Below are 17,954 nucleotides of genomic sequence, written 5' to 3' on the forward strand. Positions count from 1 at the left end.
ATATATATATTTTTAAAGAAATACTTAATTCTTATTACTTGGCCAAATTTTACTTATCCAATTTTCTTATAAATATTAAATCCTTTTCTAAGGTCGACTCAAATTCCTTCCACGAATTTCCCTTTTATCTTAAAAATAGGTCATAATAATCAAACACAAAGGTCATAAACATTATTTTTTTTTGAAAAATTCTTTCCCCCCCCCACCCCGGTTTCTGTCCCTTCCCAATGTCCCCATGTCCACAAAAACAGTTTTTAGCCTGGATTCCTCACATCTGAGGCCTTTAAATCTCTGTCAGTCTCTCTCTGCCGATTTTGTTGGTAGCCCTCTTTGTTGGTCATCGGGTCTCGAAGGAGTTCTAGCTCAGTCTCGTCAGATTTTCTTCCATCCAAAGTGCTTGGTACCAGCTGCTGCGAAAGGTCAGCTAATCTTCCATACTCAAAGAGGAAGCCCCAATCATATTTCTTGCTTCTTTTAAATTCAAATATTCCAAGTGTTCCAGGGGCTTCCTCCCTCCTCTTTCGCATCTTTCGCAAATTTGTAATCCAAAGGTCTTCTTCTTTATGTTCTGACAATGTAGGCTTCTGGTTGGTACTCTCCATCTGTACTGGCCCTTGTTCCCTCTCCTCCTGTTCCGAAGTTATCTCTTCTAATTCAGCTGTAGATTTTTCCCCGGTCAAATCCATTGTGCATTCAGCAGAGTCACTTATTTTAGAGTTCAAGGTTATAAGTTGTTTACTCATAGCCGTAGTCTGCTCCTGCAACTTTCCCACGAGAAAAAACATTCTTTCTATCTCTGCCTGTAGTTTTCCATCTGCAGCCATTGTGGTGTTTCAATGTTTCCCCTAGGGGGATTCTGGTTACTTAATAGTTTTTTCCCCAACAGTCCGTTACTTTGTTATTTCACTACTTTGTTCCCAACCAGTTTAATTCAAATATAACAAATTTAGTCCAGAAAGGTGTTAAATAATAAGATTTTTAACTTTCACTGCCCGTTTGACAGCTCCTTTGACAGCTGTCAAACTCCTTGTTCCTTTTTCTCCAGCTCACATACAGGACACTCCTGGGTCTGGGGGGCGTTTAGACAAAGACTTCTAAAATTCCACTCTTACTCTCCAGCACAAATCTTCTTCTGTCAAATTCATGAAAATATTATCCTTTAAAAAACACCAAAAAGAAAAAACTCTCCACCTTAGTTCTCCGATCCTTGCTTTAAATCTTCTGTAAGCAGGGGGGTGCGGACTTCCCTTTAGCACATCCCCCGATCGTACCAAATTCAAAGGTAGAAATTTTAAAGTCCAAATTCCATTTTACTCACGGATTAATTAAAGTCCGAATTTCAGGGAAGAAAGTCAGCGGTCTCCGGCCATGGCTCGCGGCTTCGCTCCACTGCAGTAGCGGTCCACTCACAGCACCACGCCGCTCCCCGTACCCTCTCCGCAGCCTTTAAAAAGGCTCTTCGTGGGTCGGGGGGGGGGCGCTTCAGGTGCCCGCCGAGTCACCAAGTCCGCAGGCTTCAGCGCCTGCGGTTTCTGAGGGTCCTTGATTTTGTTCTGTGAACCGCCCTGAGACCTCCAGGTATAGGGCTGTATATAAATTCAATAATTAAAACGAAAATAAAAAAACCCTTGTGTGTGGAAGCTAACCTGTTGGTAAGAAGAGATAATTTCCCTAAGAAAGAAGAGGCTTTTGGGTCCAGCCAGTGACCCAAGTTGTCTAGCATCTGTGCGCTCTGATTTCCATCACGGTGTCCCGTTGCGCCAGAAGTGGTTTAGTCCTGCTGGGCACATGACCTGGAAAGCTGTCTGTGGACAAATGCTGGCTCCCTTGGCCTGAAAGCGAGATGAGTGCCACAACCCCATAGTCGCCTTTGACTAGACTTAACGGTCTAGGGTTCTTTACCTTTACTTAGCATCCTGTATTCATGATGTCCAAGCAGATGTTTATGGGAAGCCCACAAGCAGGCCAGGAGTGTAAGAACAGTCACCCCACTTGTGATTCCCAGCGACTGGCGTTCAGAGGTTCACTGCCTCCAACAGAGGAGGTGGACTGTAGGTGTCATGGCGGGGTCTTGTGAGAGTTTTGAGTAGCACAGGAGGGCTGTGGATTCCCATCTACGATTCCCATCAACAGAGGAAGAACTGCTATTGCTGAGATCTCTCCTCTGGAGACTTCTAGGGTGGGAGAAGTGGCGTTAGTCTACAAGGTGTTTGTGAAGTGCCGTATTTTTCACTCCATAAGACGCACCTGACCATAAGGCGCACCTAGTTTTTAGAGGGGGAATGCAAGAAAAAAAAATTCTTTAAAGGGAGTGCTGAGCAGAGCCTGTATGCAACCCAGGCTCTGCTCAGTGCTCCCTTTCAGGAGTCGCAAGGAGCGTGTGTGTGGCGCTTGCGGGCTTTTCCCTAAGAGCTGCACACACGCTGCACGGCTCTTTAAAGGAAGCGCGGCTCTTGTGGGCTTTTCCGGGAGGTGGGGGAAGGGACAGAGGAGCTAAGCCAGAAGCTAGAACCGCAAGAGGGAGCACTGCACAGCGACCCCTCTCGCTGTTGTGGCTTCTGGCTTCACCATGCGAAGCCTCCTCAGGGCAGTGGGATGAAGGCTCCCCATGCCCTGAAGAGGCTGTGCGCGGCTAAGCCAGAAGCTAGAACAGCAAGAGGGAGCTCTGCGCAGTGATCTCTCTCGCTGTTCTGGCTTCTGGGATAGCTGCGCAGCCTGCATTTGCTCCATAAGACGCACACACATTTCCCCTTACATTTTAGGAGGGGGAAGTGCGTCTTATAGAGCGAAAAATACGGTATGTCAGGAGCAGCCACAGCATCTGCTGCCCTGCCGTATTAGAACCTCGAGGTCCATTCGGAAGGCGAGCGGGATGGGTCGGAAATGATGTTGGGGAGAAGGCACTTGGGAGGACAGGATTCGTAGCGAAGTTAGTGGGAGCCTAGAATTAAGAAGTTCCATCTTGATTCAGTTAGGAATCGTACAGCAGCTGGCACAGCATGTTACGGTTGTTACAGCAGGCAGAAAAGATCATGACGTGGTCTGCCAAGACCCTCAGCAGTTTCCGAGTGGTCAGTGAGGGGCAAAGTTTGGGAATGGTTCTCATCAGGCTTTTACCCTCTCTCTGTTTCCTTCCCCTTTTTCCTGTTGTCTCTCAGATGTCACATTTTAAAGTGTAAGCCCCTGGGGACAAAGACCTGCTCTCTGGTAGTTTGAAATGCAGTGAGTTTACACACACTGTCTTTCTGTATAAATAAGTTAGCCTCTACACAGGCCAACTTTCTCTTTTTGCTGGGCTAGGCAAAAGGCCAAGCGGCCTGTCTAACTTCCTACTACTGTTCTTCAAAGCAGAATCATCTCTCTTGAATGTATTGCTCTGAGGTGGTGGTGGGGTTTTTTTGGGTCATTTATAGCCCTCAAAATTGCAAGCCGTGAAATTCGAATCTAATGAGTCCACTCCTTTCTTTCCTTTGCAGGGCTTGTAATTCAATCTTTACAGCGTTAGAGAAAAGTCAAGAAGCCATTGAGATTACAAGTGAAGACCATGTAATACAGGTTTGTTCTGGGTACTTTTACAAGTGTCAAATGCTGTTCCATTGCCTTATATGACTCAGTTCCGGTTCACGGTGTTATAGCCATGTTATTGTATTGTAAATATGATAAACTCACCATTTATGTGGGGGTTACATTTCGGAGATTGAGCCCAAAGCCAAAATAGTGTATACTCAAAACCCATTGGGTTCAGTGGTGGATGGGATTGTCAATGCCATTTCCACCTCTTTTTAATTTGTTATAAAACTGAATGTGCACAAGTTAAATGTGCGTAAGTTGCAGAGCTACTGGACAGGGGTTGGTATCCAGTGCTAATTAGACCCATTTAAGTTAATGGACCTGCTTTAGGGTTGTTTTTTTATTGTTCCTTTGAAGCCATGCCTGTACCCACCCTGTAGACCTGACATTGCATATGATACCAGATGCAGTAGGCTGGGTTGATATGGCCCCCCTTGTATAGAGGAAGTACTGCTTTAGAAATGCACAGCAAAATTTAAAATCTGCAGGCCGATGACCATGCCTTTCCTTTTGGTTTGACTGGAGTGCTTTATTTAAATCTCGCAGTACGTAAATCCTGCATTTGAAACCGTGATGGGCTATCAGAAAGGCGAATTAATAGGAAAGGAACTAACAGAAGTGCCTACAAATGAAAAAAAAGCTGATTTCCTTGACACTATTAATTCTTGCATCAAGATAGAAAAGGTAAGCGCATGCCTTGGTTTGGCACCTGAGCGGTGAACCTGATGGGGTGGTGTTTTAGGACTGGGCTGCTCAGTCACGGAGCTAACTCTGAGGCCTTTGGGATGTCACAGTCTCTCAGCCCCATCTATTTGGCAAGGCTGCTCCGAACATAAAATGCAATGGCCCCACAGAAACTGATCTGCACCGCATGCAAATGCAATAAATAAATAAGATAGGATGAGCATACATGCCTGTTGAAGTAATAATAATAATAATAATAATAATACTCTATTATTTATACCCCACCCATCTGGTTGGGTTTCTCTAGCCACTCTGGGCGGCTCCAAATTGAATATTAAAAACCCAATACAGCATTAAACATTAAAAACTTCCCTAAACAGGGCTGCCTTCAGGTGTCTTTTAAAAGTAGGATAGTTGCTTATTTCCTTGATATCTGGTGGGAGGGCATTCCACAGGGCAGGCACCACTGCCGAGAAGGCCCTCCTCTTCCTGGTTCCCTTTAACATCACTTCTCTCAGGGAGGGAACTGCCAGAAGGCCCTTGGAGCTGGACCTCAGCTGGACGATGGGGGTGGAGACACTCCTTCAGGTACACTGAAGTGGTATATTGTTGCTGTAAATGCATGGTACAGATTGCGCCCTAGACAACTCAACAGGTTCAACCAAGTGCAAATGATTGCGCCGGCCTCTCCTGCGCCTTCCAACATGCGAACAGAGCATTCATGCCAGAATCCTCTGAAAAGATAGGTATGTGGCACGTTCCCTTAGAGACAGCCTTGCCCCTCCTAGGGCAGCAAACAAGGTTTAAGTAGCCACGGAGGAGGAAGATAAGCCATTGCTGTGTGGGCACGAAAGGCTGGCAGATGGGTTGCCGCTTCAAAGACATGCGTACGTCACAGCTTACATGCTGCCCTGTGTGAGTCAGGTGAGATGAATGGGCGGCGGTGGGTGCCACGTTCAGAAGTCCCAAGCCGTTGACGTTGCATTCGATGAAGATGCTGCAGTGAATCAGAGGCCCTACGGACATTAATGCATGCAGGAGTGGAAGGAAGAGAGAAATGAGTCATGGTGCGCCTGCATCAAAAGCCCAATCTGGAAAGGAAATGCTGTGGTTGCCGTTTGCATCTGGCCGTGAACGTGTGCCACAGCGTTCCCAGGAGTACTTTCAAATATGTCAAGTGGGGGGGGAAGAACTAAAATGGCAGGTGTTTTTTGCACCAACTGAAATTGCATTTGATTACAACTCGTTTTATTTGTTTACATTGTTAATACACCGCCTCCAGAAAAAAAGGAAATTATCTTTTCAGGTTACAATAACTAACAAGGAAAAAATATAGCATGATCTTAAAGCAACTTTGTTTGTTCAGCTTACGTTAGGCCCCATCTGCGTTATTTCTTTAAAGCAGTAGCATACCACTTTAATCAGTCATGGCTGCCCCCCCCCATAGAATCCTGGGAGCTGTCTTTCGTTCATGGTGCTGAGAATTGTCAGGTCACCCATTTTCTCCTCACAAAGCAACATTTCCAGAGTGCTTTCAGAATCAACCCGTCTTCCCCGGGAACCCTGGGAATTGTAGCTCTGTGAGGGGAGAAGGAAGAAGAAGAAGAGTTTGGATTTGATATCCCGCTTTATCACTACCCGAAGGAGTCTCAAAGCGGCTAACCTCCTTTCCCTTCCTCCCCCACAACAAACACTCTGTGAGGTGAGTGGGGCTGAGAGACTTCAGAGAAGTGTGACTAGCCCAAGGTCACCCAGCAGCTGCATGTGGAGGAGCGGGGAAGCGAACCCACTTCACCAGATTACGAGTCTACCGCTCGTGGCAAATACATCAACAGTAGAGGGTTTTTAAAAAATAAAAACAGTTTTATACATTCTAAAAAGTGATCTCAGAAGTGCCATGAACAATGTTTTTCAGGTATCAAATGCCTGTATAAAGCAAGAATACAGTCAAACCTCAGTTATTGAATGTAATCTGTTCCAGAAGCCCGTTTGGCTTCCGAAACGTTCAACAACTGAGGTGCAGCTTCTGCTCAGTTGCAAGAGCTTCCTGCACTCAAGTGGAAGCCGCGTTGGATGTTCAACTTCCAAAAAACTTTTGAAAGCCGGAACATTTACTTCCGAGTTTTTGGCATTCAGGAGTCGAAACGTTCCAAAACGGAGCTGTTTGGGAACTGAGGTTTGACTGTATTTTTAAATTTATCCTGAAAGTCAATAATGAGGGAGGCAGGCAGACACCACCAGTTCCACAAATGGGGAACTGCCACTGAAAAGGCCCTGTCACAGGTAAACACCAAGCAGAGAGAGAAATAAAACTCCAACCAAGTAGAGGAAGCAGAGAATAAAACTCATGAAAGCTAAAGCAGGCCAAAAAGCTGAGTTTAAAAGGCCCAGACGAAGGCCGAGGGAGGCTTGGCCTGGTGCAAAAGAACATTCACACCTGTGGACTCCAAATATTAGTTGGCACTACAACATCCATACGCCCTGACCATTGGCTGTGCTGACAGGAGCCAATGTGAGTAGGAGTTAAATAACATCTGGAGGGCTGGAGGTTTCCAACTGCTGATGCGTAGCCTGACTGGTATAAATATGCATGCCAGGCCTTGTGCTTGTTGCGAAAGCGCACCAGTACAGTGGTGCCCCGCAAGACGAATGCCTCGCAAGACGGAAAACTCGCTAGACAAAAGGGTTTTCCGTTTTGGAGGTGCTTCGCAAAACGAATTTCCTATGGGCTTGCTTCGCAAGACGAAAATGTCTTGCGAGTTCCTGCGGGTTTTCCCCCCTTTCCCCCCCTTTTTCTAAGCCGCTAAGCCGCTTATCCGATAAGCTGCTAAAAGCCGCTAAACCGCTAATAGCGCTAATCCGCTAAGCCGTCAATGTGCTTGCTTCGCAAGACGAAAAAACCGCTAGACGAAGACACTCGCGGAACGGATTCTTTTCGTCTTGCGAGGCACCACTGTAATAAGGGCTTGAGTGGTTGTGCTTCTATGGACATAAAGGGGCCAGAACCCTCTAAAGAGGTCTATGAATGCTTAGTAGGATTGTGGCACTCATGATTAATGCCTTTTTTGATGTGGCGGGTTGCCCACGGAATCCTTCCACAGGCAGCTGTTTTGCCTGTGCCTCCTGTCACGAAGCTCGGATGCGATTATCTGGGGTGAAATTGGCAAATCTGCATGCGAAATCGGTGAGCATGGCTGTTTGACGTGCTCAGATTGGGTCATGGTAGCGACCTCTCCTTGGTCATAAAATGAGGAGTTCAAGCTTTCTTTAAATATATGTGGACCTTTTTTCGTGGGGCCACGATTCAGACTTAGGGCCAAATTAAGCATGCCACTTGGTGTTTTAGCAGTCTTCCTTTGCTTTTTTAAAAAAGGAATAGCTAGGACAGGCAGGGAGACAACCCTAACGCTAACCCTTTCCTCATCCCCCGCCTCCGTCATGCTGTGAGGCTCAGACTGGGTCTCAGACAAAAAAATTCTCTTTGTGAGGTGAGGCAATAAGAGATTCAGGCTGGTTGTGGCAGATTCAAAGTACAGCAGAGCTCAGACTGGGTTCAGGGCTCAAGATGTGTTAGAAGAGTAACACATAACTCTGACGTTGCTTCAGCAAGGAAAAGAGACTGAGCCCAATACACAAGAAGTCACATCAGCTGAATTACTAGCCCTGTGGAGCCACTGGACTTGCACGGTGGGCCTTCTGCAATGGAGTTCTCCGAGTCCAAGGAAGACAGTGCCACATCCTCAGGCTGGAGGCCTCTGTGGGTTTGTCTGATATCAGCAGGCAAGAAAAGGACGCGGGTGGCACTGTGGGTTAAACCACAGAGCCTAGGACTTGCTGATCAGAAGGTCGGCGGTTCGAATCCCCGCGACGGGGTGAGCTCCCGTTGCTCGGTCCCTGCTCCTGCCCACCTAGCAGTTGCAACCAAAGTGCAAGTAGATAAATAGGGAAGGTAAATGGCGTTTCCGTGCGCTGCTTTGGTTGCCAGAAGCGGCTTAGTCATGCTGGCCACATGACCTGGAAGCTGTACGCCGGCTCCTTCGGCCAATAAAGCGAGATGAGAGCCACAACCCCAGAGTCGGCCACGACTGGACCTAATGGTCAGGGGTCCCTTTACCTTTACCTTTAAGGCAAGAAAAGCCTTCCTTCCCCTCTTGCTTCAGAACCCTTGATCTCCTGACAAACTGGGATGGAAATGTGGGGAACTGAACTTCAGAATGGAAAACGGAGAGGAACTGAAAATTACAGATTATCCCATCCCATAAGAGCTGCTCACTGTGGAGCTAGTTATTTGTTGCTTGATTTGCTCGCCGCCCATCTGACTGGCTTGCCCCAGGCACTCTAGGTAACTCCCAACAAAGAAATAGCAAAAGCACAACCCAACATCAAACCCTAAAAACTTCCCTGATGTCTTTTAAAAATCACATAGCTGTTTATCTGTTTGTCATCTGCTGGGAGGGCGTTCCACAGGGTGGGTGCCACTACTGAGAAGGCCTTCTGCCTGGTTCCCTGTAACCTCACTTCTTGCAGTGAGGGAACTGCCAGAAGGCCCTTGGAGCTGGACATCAGTGTCCGGGCTGAGCGATGGGGGTGGAGGCACAGTTGCCTTTTAGAGGCATTAAAAATAATAACCCATCTGCCCTGTACATTTAAAACAGTATCATACCACTTTAAACCGTCATGGCCTCCCCCCAAAATCATGGGAACTGTGGTTTGATAAGGATGTTGAGTTGATAAACAATCAACCCCCCTTCTCAGGGAACTCGGAATCATAGCTCCATGAGGGGAACAGGGCTCTACTAACATCTCTCAGCACCTCTAACAGCCTACAGCTTCCCAGATTCTTTTTAAGTGGTATAGAGCTGCTTTAAATGTATTGTGCAGATGGGGCCTAAAGGCACAAATCTGAAGTCTTATGTGAAAATAGTTTTAATGAGAAAGAGAGAGAAAGCTGGGGGGATTTGTCCGTGAGCTCCTAAGTCAAATGTCGTCTTTACTTGACTTTGATTCCCATCTGCAGGAATGGCAAGGAACCTACTACACTAAGAAGAAAAATGGAGAGAGTATACAACAAAATGTGAAGATCATACCTGTCATTGGACAGGGAGGGTAAGCCTCAAAATCAAAACTGAATATTGATATTGTCGTTGTTGTCTTAAAACGAACTACTCATAATTGTGGGGAATGGCTTGCTATGAAGTGCATGATCAGGAATCCCGAGGACTTTAGCCATTTTTTAAAATAAAGTTTGTAGTCCTCATGGTGAAGGCTCAGACAATAGAATGAGACTTCCTCTGGTCAGGTTTCTCATCTCTCTCCCAACGCAAAAAGCAGAGTCAGACCACTGGTCCATCTGGCTCAGTTTTGTCCACTTGGATTGGCAGCGACTCTCCAGGCTCTCAGTCTTTTCCCATCCCTACTTGGAAAAACCAGGACTTGAACCTGGGACCTTGTGTAGCCGAGGCAAATACTTTGCTACTGAGCTATGGTCCTTCCCCAAGGCTCCTGCAGTGTTCCTGTAACCTGGGGTGGCTCACCTGGAATTCTCCAGGTGCTTCATAGACTCCGCCTCCCATCATCCCTGACCCTTGACCACTCCAGCTGGGGCTAATAGGAGTTGGAGGCCAACAACATCTGGCTTAACACAGGCTAGCCACCTCTGCTACAACCCACCAAACTAGGATAGACATTTTAGGCTAAAATGTATTTTTAAAAATAAATAAATAATCAGCTCTTAAGAGAATCGAAATCTTAGAAGCCAAAATATATAATTTGTCCCGTTGCTTGTCTTTCTTTTCCAGAAAAATTAGACACTATGTGTCACTTAGTAGACCATGCAATGACAACAGTAAGGTAAGCAGAACAGGTATTCCAGCTTAACTAGAAGCGGGGAGGGGATGCGTGATAGGAGGGGTGAGGAAATGTTTCAGCCCTCTGTGGGCCAGTTCTTTATCTTCCTCCATCCCTGCAGGCCAACTTCAACAGGTGTATAAAGTCACCCACCTCTGATTTCATGATGATGACTGGGGACTTAGAGGTGGGCAATCTCACCCATCTGTCAAAGGTGATCTGTGGGGCAGAGGGAGGGGGTCTGTGTCTCCAGTGTGTTCCCCACAGGTGAAGCAGCACCCTCTAGGATTGAACCCTCCTCTCACCAGCTGATAAGCGAAGGGTTCAATCCTGCTGGGTGCAGGGGTCTGCTTCACAGGATTGAACTGGAGCCATGAGCCAACTGGGAACCCTTGGCAGGCCAGATTTGGCCCAGAGGCTCGAGGTTCCTAACGCCTGCACCAAAGGTTGATCCTATTGTTCTGGCTAATTTCTCCCCCCCCCCCTTTTTTTTTTTTTTTACTTGCAGGCTGAAAGGGTCTGTGAACGTGTCCAAGCTGAGTCCCAGACAGGTACGGCACTGCAAGTTTTGTTACGAGAAAATCTCTTGCATTTTAATAACAACAGCTCAGCCTATTGCTATCCACCAAGACATTTCTTCATAATAAAAAGTCATAACCTGAAATGCATTTTAGAAATGCGTTTACTTGAGGCGGTTAAGAGGAATGATTAAAAACAGAAAGAAAATACACTGTCTGATCTAAAACTCCTAAGACATTTGCACAGCGCTGGTGAGGACACCAACATAGGTCAAATGCTTGTTGAAACAAGTAAGGGCTTAGCAGTTGTATAGTGTCAGGATTGGCAACCGTCATCCCTAGACCTAATTTCAAAAATTCCCACAAGTGATCAGTTCAGACGTCTGACCAGAGCGACCCTTCTTTCTCCTATCAGCCCACTGTGGGGGTTGGGGGGGGCAGTGCAGATGTAGCAACAGATGTGACCCAGATGTGTACAGTTGCCTACACTTCAACTGAGCAAAAGTAAGAGGACAAAAGCAGCTGAGTCAGGTGTGGAGGTGAGAGGCGTGGCCTGGGGAGATTCCCAAGGGCCATATAGGGGCTTCTGGGGGCCACATTTGGCTCCCAGGCCTGAGGTGCTCTACCCCTACTCTAGAAGGCCATGTGCTACCATGTTGGTGTTGTTGTTGTTGTTGTTGTTGTTGTTATTTACCTAATCTCACCTCAAGGCCCCAGGGCATGTTCCAACATCAAAACAAAATATAAAAACAGTTTAAAACAACTCAGAGGTCCAGCTCCAAGGGCCTTCTGGCAGTTCCCTCCCTGCAAGAAGCGAGATTACAGGGAACCAGGCAGAGGTGGTGCCCACCCTGTGGAACACCCTCCCACCCGATGTCAAGGAAATAAACAACTATCTGACTTTTAGAAGACATCTGAAGGCTGCCCTGCTTAGGGAAGTTTTTAATGTTTGATGTTTTATCATGTTTTTAATATTCTGTTGGGAGCCACCCAGAGTTGCTGGGGAGACCCAGCCAGATGGGCAGGGTATAAATAATAAATTTTATTATTATTATAACTTGAAATAATAGGAAAAAGGTGGGTCCTAAAAATAAACACCTTGTGTGAAAAGCCAGGATAAAATATAATAATCTATTAATCAATAAAAGCTTTCCTAAAAAGGACTGCCTTCAGATGTTTTCTAAAAGACTTCTAAGCCCTACGTAAGGTAAAGGTACCCCTGCCCGTACGGGCCAGTCGTGTCCCACTCTGGGGTTGCGCGCCCATCTCGCTTAAGAGGCCGGGGGCCAGTGCTGTCCAGAGGCACTTCCGGGTCACGTGGCCAGCGTGACAAGCTGCATCTGGCGAGCCAGCACAGCACACAGAAACGCCGTTTACCTTCCTGCTAGTAAGCGGTCCCTATTTATCTACTTGCACCCGGGGTGCTTTCGAACTGCGAGGTGGGCAGGCGCTGGGACCGAGCAACAGGAACGCACCCCGCCACGGGGATTCGAACCGCCGACCTGACGATCGGCAAGTCCTAGGCGCTGAGGTTTTACCCACAGCACCACCCGCGTCCCCAAGCCCTACTTAGAATCACACAATTGTAGAGTTGGAAGGGACCCTGAGAGTCATCTAGTCCAACCCCGCGCAATGCTTGGAGATGGCAGGGATTGAACCTGGGACTATCTGCAAGCAAAGCAGATTAGAAGCCATTGAACTGCGAGTCCTTCCCCAGAGGTTAGTATTTCACATGTGAAGGGGGCACTGAGCATCTCTGCTAGGCAAGCTCAAGCACAGAGTACACCACACTAGGCAATCCATATTATTTGCAGAGCAATGAAACAGTTCTCTGGGAAGGAGACTAAATAACAGGCCAACTATCTGCGCCAGGCAGCTGTGTTTCAAAGTGAACAAGGAATCTGCGCCAGGCAGCTGTGTTTCAAAGCGAACAAGGAATCAAGGCAACCTTGAATGTTTAGTGGGCTTGTAGGAGAAGGAGTTTCCAAGTTCATTTCCTACTCCTTGGGAACAGTAGCTGATACAGCTTCCTAAATCTAGATTTGAATGTGTCAAGGACGGAGTCTTGAGTGTTGTCGTGGCTGGGATGGAAATCTCCCAAGGACATGTTTACATGGGTTCCTCTTCAATGGCCACAGGTGTTGGGAATCCACAAGGCACAACTTGCTGTAGCGTTGAGGTAGAACAAAACAGCAGATTTTGCTCCCTGTCAAAGTTCAGCTGGTTGTCAACAATTGGATTTATTGATTTATCATTAACCGTTGTTGGGAGTAACATTGAGGCATCCCAGAATATGGTTTGAAGTAGGGGTTAGGCAGTTCTTCCTTGGCAAGGAGTTCCAGAGCCTGAGAGCAGTACATTTCCGAGCACAATTCAAAGTGTTGGTGCTGACCTTTAAAGCCCTATACAGCCTCGGTCCAGTATACCTGAAGGAGCATCTCCACCCCCATTGTTCAGCCCAGACACTGAGGTCCAGCGCCGAGGGCCTTTTGGCGGTTCCCTCCCTGTGAGAAGTGAGGTTGCAGGGAACCAGGCAGAGGGCCTTCTTGGTAGTGGCGCCCGCCCTGTGGAACGCCTTCCCCAGCAGATGCCAAGGAAATAAACAACTATCTTACTTGTCTAGGACAGAACAACGGGGGTGGAGACGCTCCTTCAGGTATACCGGGCTGAGGCCGTTTAGGGCTTTAAAGGTCAGCACCAACACTTTGAATTGTGCTTTGAACTGCTCTGAGGCTCTGGAACTCCTTCCCAAGGCAGCCCTGTTTAGGGAAGTTTTTAATGACTGATGTTTTAATGTATTTTAAATATTCTGTTGGAAGCCGCCCAGAGTGGCTGGGGAAACCCTGCCAGATGGGGAGGGTATAAATATTATTATTATTATTATTATTATTATTATTATTATTATTATTATCATCATCATCATCATCATCATCTGAGAAGGCTCTCTCACCTTCCTAAATGGGGATGTCCTTTTTCACAGCAGCAATTTCTTGCCTCTACAGATATCCAGAGCTGCAGGCACAAAGACAGGCGGAAAGGCTCTTTAGATGTCAGGTCGACCACTTCTCGGGGCAGTGATGGTATGTTACATGAGTCCATCTGTTTCCAATGTGCGGGAGGATTGTGCCGTTGCTTATGTAGCCAAAACTGAACCACCCCTGTAGAAAAGAGGAGTCTCAACAAGCTTGGGAGAACCCCAAGGTTTTCAGAAGTACAGTAACATCTGGGGAGGGGATCTTTCGGGTAAGAGAAACCCCAACAACAGCCCAATTCAGTCTGCTTCCTGGCTGCTTGCAGGAAGAAATACAACAGGGGGGGGGGCACAAAATGGAATGGAGCAAGTGGAACCGAATGCAACCTTTTATCGCAGGTCCAATTTGTCATTATTAGTATTAATATCATTTTATTTGTTTATATCCCACTATATCATAGAATTGTAGAGTTCGAAGGGACCCTGAGGATCATCTAGTCCAACCCCCTTGCAATGCAGGAATACGCAGATTTCCCATACGGGGATTGAACCTGCAACCTTGCCGTTACCAGCACCATGCTCAAACCACCCCAAAACCAGGATTCATGACAGCTCAGAAAAATTGAAGCAAATACAGAGAAAACAGACATAGCTTTAAAAAAAACTTATAAAAATATTTTAAAGGGATTAAACTGTTTATGGAATGAAAACAACATAAGACCATATCTGTTAACATGCAGAAAAAATACAGTAAAGAGCCCTTTCTTTAAAAGCAGTCAGTTCCCCCAAAGCCTGCCAGAATAAAGCAGTCTTCCACCTCTTGGTGGAAGGACAACAAGGAGGGAGCCAGTCTGGCCTCTCTGAGAAGGGAGTTCCGAAATCTGGGAGGAGCCACTGAGAAGGCCCTCTCCCCCATTCCCCTTAAAGGTGCCTGGGAAGAGAGAAGGGTCTGGTGGCAGAATCCGAGACCAAGGAGAAGAGTTGGTGGAAGAAGATTGGAAGAAATTTAAAGTTTATTTACAGAAACATTGTAAAATTAAGGAATGTTAGAAGGATGTTGGAATGAAGTTATGTGGTTTTAGCAGAAATGATATAAAGGATTGAGTAAAAATGGATAGTTAATTGGTGAAAGAAGAGAATTACAGTATATTAAGATAAATTATTAGGATAAAAACAAAGCTGGAAAGGATTTGCTGAAACATCTAACTGAACTAGAATACAAAAAAGGGAGGTGTGAGGTGGTCAAGGAAATAAGTAAAGGAAAGAAAGCTATGTAAAGGTCTGATCTGTTTTTTTTAATTGTTTGTTTGTGTTATGTCTTTTTTATTTTTCTTTATTTTTTGTTTTTTATTGTTTCTCTTTGTAATCTTTAAAATTTGAATAAATACTATTTTTTAAAAAATAAAGTTTTAACCATCACAAAAAAAGAGAGAGAAGGGTCTGGGCAGAATATTATCCTTCAGATATTTAAAATATTTAAAATATTTTTAATTGCTTTATGAATTTGGCACCTTTATACCCAAAACAAACATTCTGTTTGTGAGCTTCAAGTTCTCTCATTTCCCCCCTCTAACCTCATTTGTTTAGCTCATGTGAAACATGATCGTCTAATTTTGAAAAAATAATAATATATATGTGTTGAAGAAAATGGAAAAATTGGGTTATCATGAAATCTCAATGCAGCCTCTTTGAGGAAGGCAGTAAAACATACAAGCTTTTATGCTGTAGGTTGCTGGATGTGTGTGTGTGTGTGTTATGTACTTTATGTGCCTTTGATGCTAAATGTTAATATTATTTCTATTGCATGTTTAAAATGTAAGCTGCTTTGGAGTCCTTCTGGTTCAAAAAAGAAGCAGCTTGTGATAGGTTAACATTGGCCACTAATTTTATTCCACTTTATTCTGCATAGGCAGTTCACAGAGAAGGCATTCCTCTATGGCCAGAATACATTCCATGACTATTGAAGCACCCATTACCAAGGTGAGACACTACCGTTTGAGTTCATTGAGATCCAATGGCTTCATTTTCCCCTAGGAATTTGCCTTTTCCCCTTACAAAACTACCATGCTCCTACACAGGCCCCCCACATATTAGCATGGGTTTACATGGGGGAAATGTTCTGCTATATGCAGCCAAAGGCCACATAGAAGTAATAGGAAACCATGGTGTCCTGTCCTGGTCCGGACAATGAACCCATGTAGCATGATGGAGCAAGACAGGTCTGTAGTTGCAGCACCAAGGACAGCTCCAAATGAGCAACGTGCTCTGAGGGCTGGAGGCGAACTAAGGCCTTTTGAGCCTCTGTCTCCAAACCATCTCTCTTATGCTCTGTGCTCTTGGAGAACTACAGGCTCAGGCCAACCCTTTGGCCTGAAAGTGGACATTTCTCCTTTACTCTCTAGCCTGGTGTGTTGCCTCACCATTGGACCAGTGCCATAACGTAGGAGACACACAGTTCCTTAGACTCTGGGGAAGGGGGTTGTGGGCCATGGTCAGCCTTCAGTGAACCCTGATAATCAGCACCAGCCTCAGAGCCAAGTACCTCATCCAGATATTCAAAGGAAGGCCTTGGAACTCCTCCTCCTCCTCCTCCAGCTCCAAGACCAGGACCAGGACACATGGTTTCTTGCTACAGACAAGAGCAAGCCTGCATGAGCCACACAGTCATGTCTTCTATTACAAGTGCAAAATGAACTACTTTTGCAGTTATATTTTTGTTACCACAAGTTAGTAAGAACTCAATTTTCTGTTGTGCTGACCGCTAATATTTTCTGACCACAAGCAAGGACTTTGGCTGTAATATTTATACAAACAGGGATCAATGTGGTTAACTGGTTTAATGAGACAAGTCAGTTTCAAAAACCAAAGTTCAAAGTTACGACAAACAATCGTTAAGATGAAACACACTTTGTCTGAGTTTTGGCATAACGCTAAAGTGCTGTTATTTAAAAATGGAAGGGAAAGCTTCTGATCTTGTGGGTGAATCAGAGGAGAGCGGAAAACACTGAGATTGATTCAAATAACTAAACCAGCATGCCCCAATGTGATGACCTCAATATATTTTGGACTACCACTCTCATAAACCCTGCCCATTTTCCATATTGACTGGGGCTGATGGGAGTTGTAGTCCAAAACATCTAGAGGGTTCCATTTTGGAGGGAAGAGCTGCTTGTCTAAACCATAGTTTAGCATTACGTCTGAATGAGGTCACTATAGCCAATATGGAGCTAGATGACCAATCGTCTCTGACTCTAACACAGCTTCCTATGTTCCTGTGCTTTTGACAGTCAAACCTGACTTCTTGAATTGCTTGTTGGAATCTTTCCTTCAACCTAGGTAATAAATATTATCAATGCTGCACAAGAAAGTAGTCCCATGCCGGTTGCTGAAGCCTTAGATCGAGTTCTTGAAATCTTGAGGACCACTGAATTGTATTCTCCACAACTTGGGACGAAAGATGAAGACCCACATACGAGTGACCTTGTTGGAGGTTTGATGACAGTAAGTAGAATCTGCTTCTTGATTAATGTTGTCTGAACCTTAAGTGAGCCAGTGTGGTGAGAAATGGTATTTTTTTATTTTAAAAAACACACTATATTATGGGGAACCCTGGGGTGCCTCAGAAATCCTTTGGAACTTCTTCAACAAAGACGCTCAGTCATGACAGATAAAATTTGTGGCAGATAAAAATCACATGACAGTGAGGCCCAACAAGCCTGAAGAGCCTAACCAGGTTAACTGTCATGGCTTTCTCACAAGGAAACCTTGGGGAGGTGGCTCAGCGGGTCGTAGTTAGGGGAGATTACCCAGCAACCTCACAAAACTACAGTACCCAGGATTCTCTGGGGGAGGTAATGATAGTTAAGCTGGTGTGAAATGGGGTTTCAGTTTCTAAGGCAGATGCATCCTTTATTGTGTGGGTTTCTAGTAGGAATGAATAAATCTTTTTTTAGCATGGGTTCTTTTCAAATGTGTTCACATGTAAGTTGATGGGGTCCCATTTCTGCATTAATCCATGATATTTTTGATTTTTTTAATAAAAAAGACAACAACATGCATGTAAAGTTGCATTTGAAGATTTGTTTTTGAACACATCTCATAAAATACACATTTCTTAATGAATTTTCTCTGGAAAAATTCATTTTAAAATGTGTTTTGATACGTTATTTGAGCTGAGGACTGTGTCCAAAGATTAGGGAAGTGTGAAAGCTGGTGGGTAACAATGTCAAGCATGTCTACTCAGAAGTAAAACCTACTGAATTCAGTGGGGCTTTCTCCCAAGCAAGTGTGGCTGCGTTTGCAGCTTTGGTTCCAACCTGCACTGTCTTGGGGTGTTTGGGGTGTGTGTGAAGAATTAGGTCAGC

General features: G+C 45.5%; 1 protein-coding gene across 5 annotated transcripts in view; it reads left to right on the plus strand.

Moving 5' to 3' along the window:
• PDE8A (phosphodiesterase 8A) overlaps window positions 1-17,954 on the plus strand; it is a 191,341-nt gene that overhangs the window by 151,745 nt on the left and 21,642 nt on the right. For all 5 annotated transcript variants that reach the window (XR_013833214.1, XR_013833215.1, XM_079954241.1 and 2 more), the window contains exons 7-14: window positions 3,477-3,555; window positions 4,117-4,254; window positions 9,272-9,360; window positions 10,053-10,104; window positions 10,610-10,652; window positions 13,622-13,699; window positions 15,500-15,570; window positions 16,927-17,091. Coding sequence is in view for 3 of the 5 variants with exons in the window: in XM_079954241.1 (XP_079810367.1) it covers window positions 3,477-3,555; window positions 4,117-4,254; window positions 9,272-9,360; window positions 10,053-10,104; window positions 10,610-10,652; window positions 13,622-13,699; window positions 15,500-15,570; window positions 16,927-17,091 (715 nt within the window). In the remaining 2 variants the exon portion in view is untranslated. The remainder of the gene's footprint in view (window positions 1-3,476; window positions 3,556-4,116; window positions 4,255-9,271; window positions 9,361-10,052; window positions 10,105-10,609; window positions 10,653-13,621; window positions 13,700-15,499; window positions 15,571-16,926; window positions 17,092-17,954) is intronic.

Source organism: Podarcis cretensis (assembly GCF_951804945.1).
Source record: "Podarcis cretensis genome assembly, chromosome: 14".
In the NCBI taxonomy this organism is placed as follows: Eukaryota; Metazoa; Chordata; class Lepidosauria; order Squamata; family Lacertidae; genus Podarcis; species Podarcis cretensis.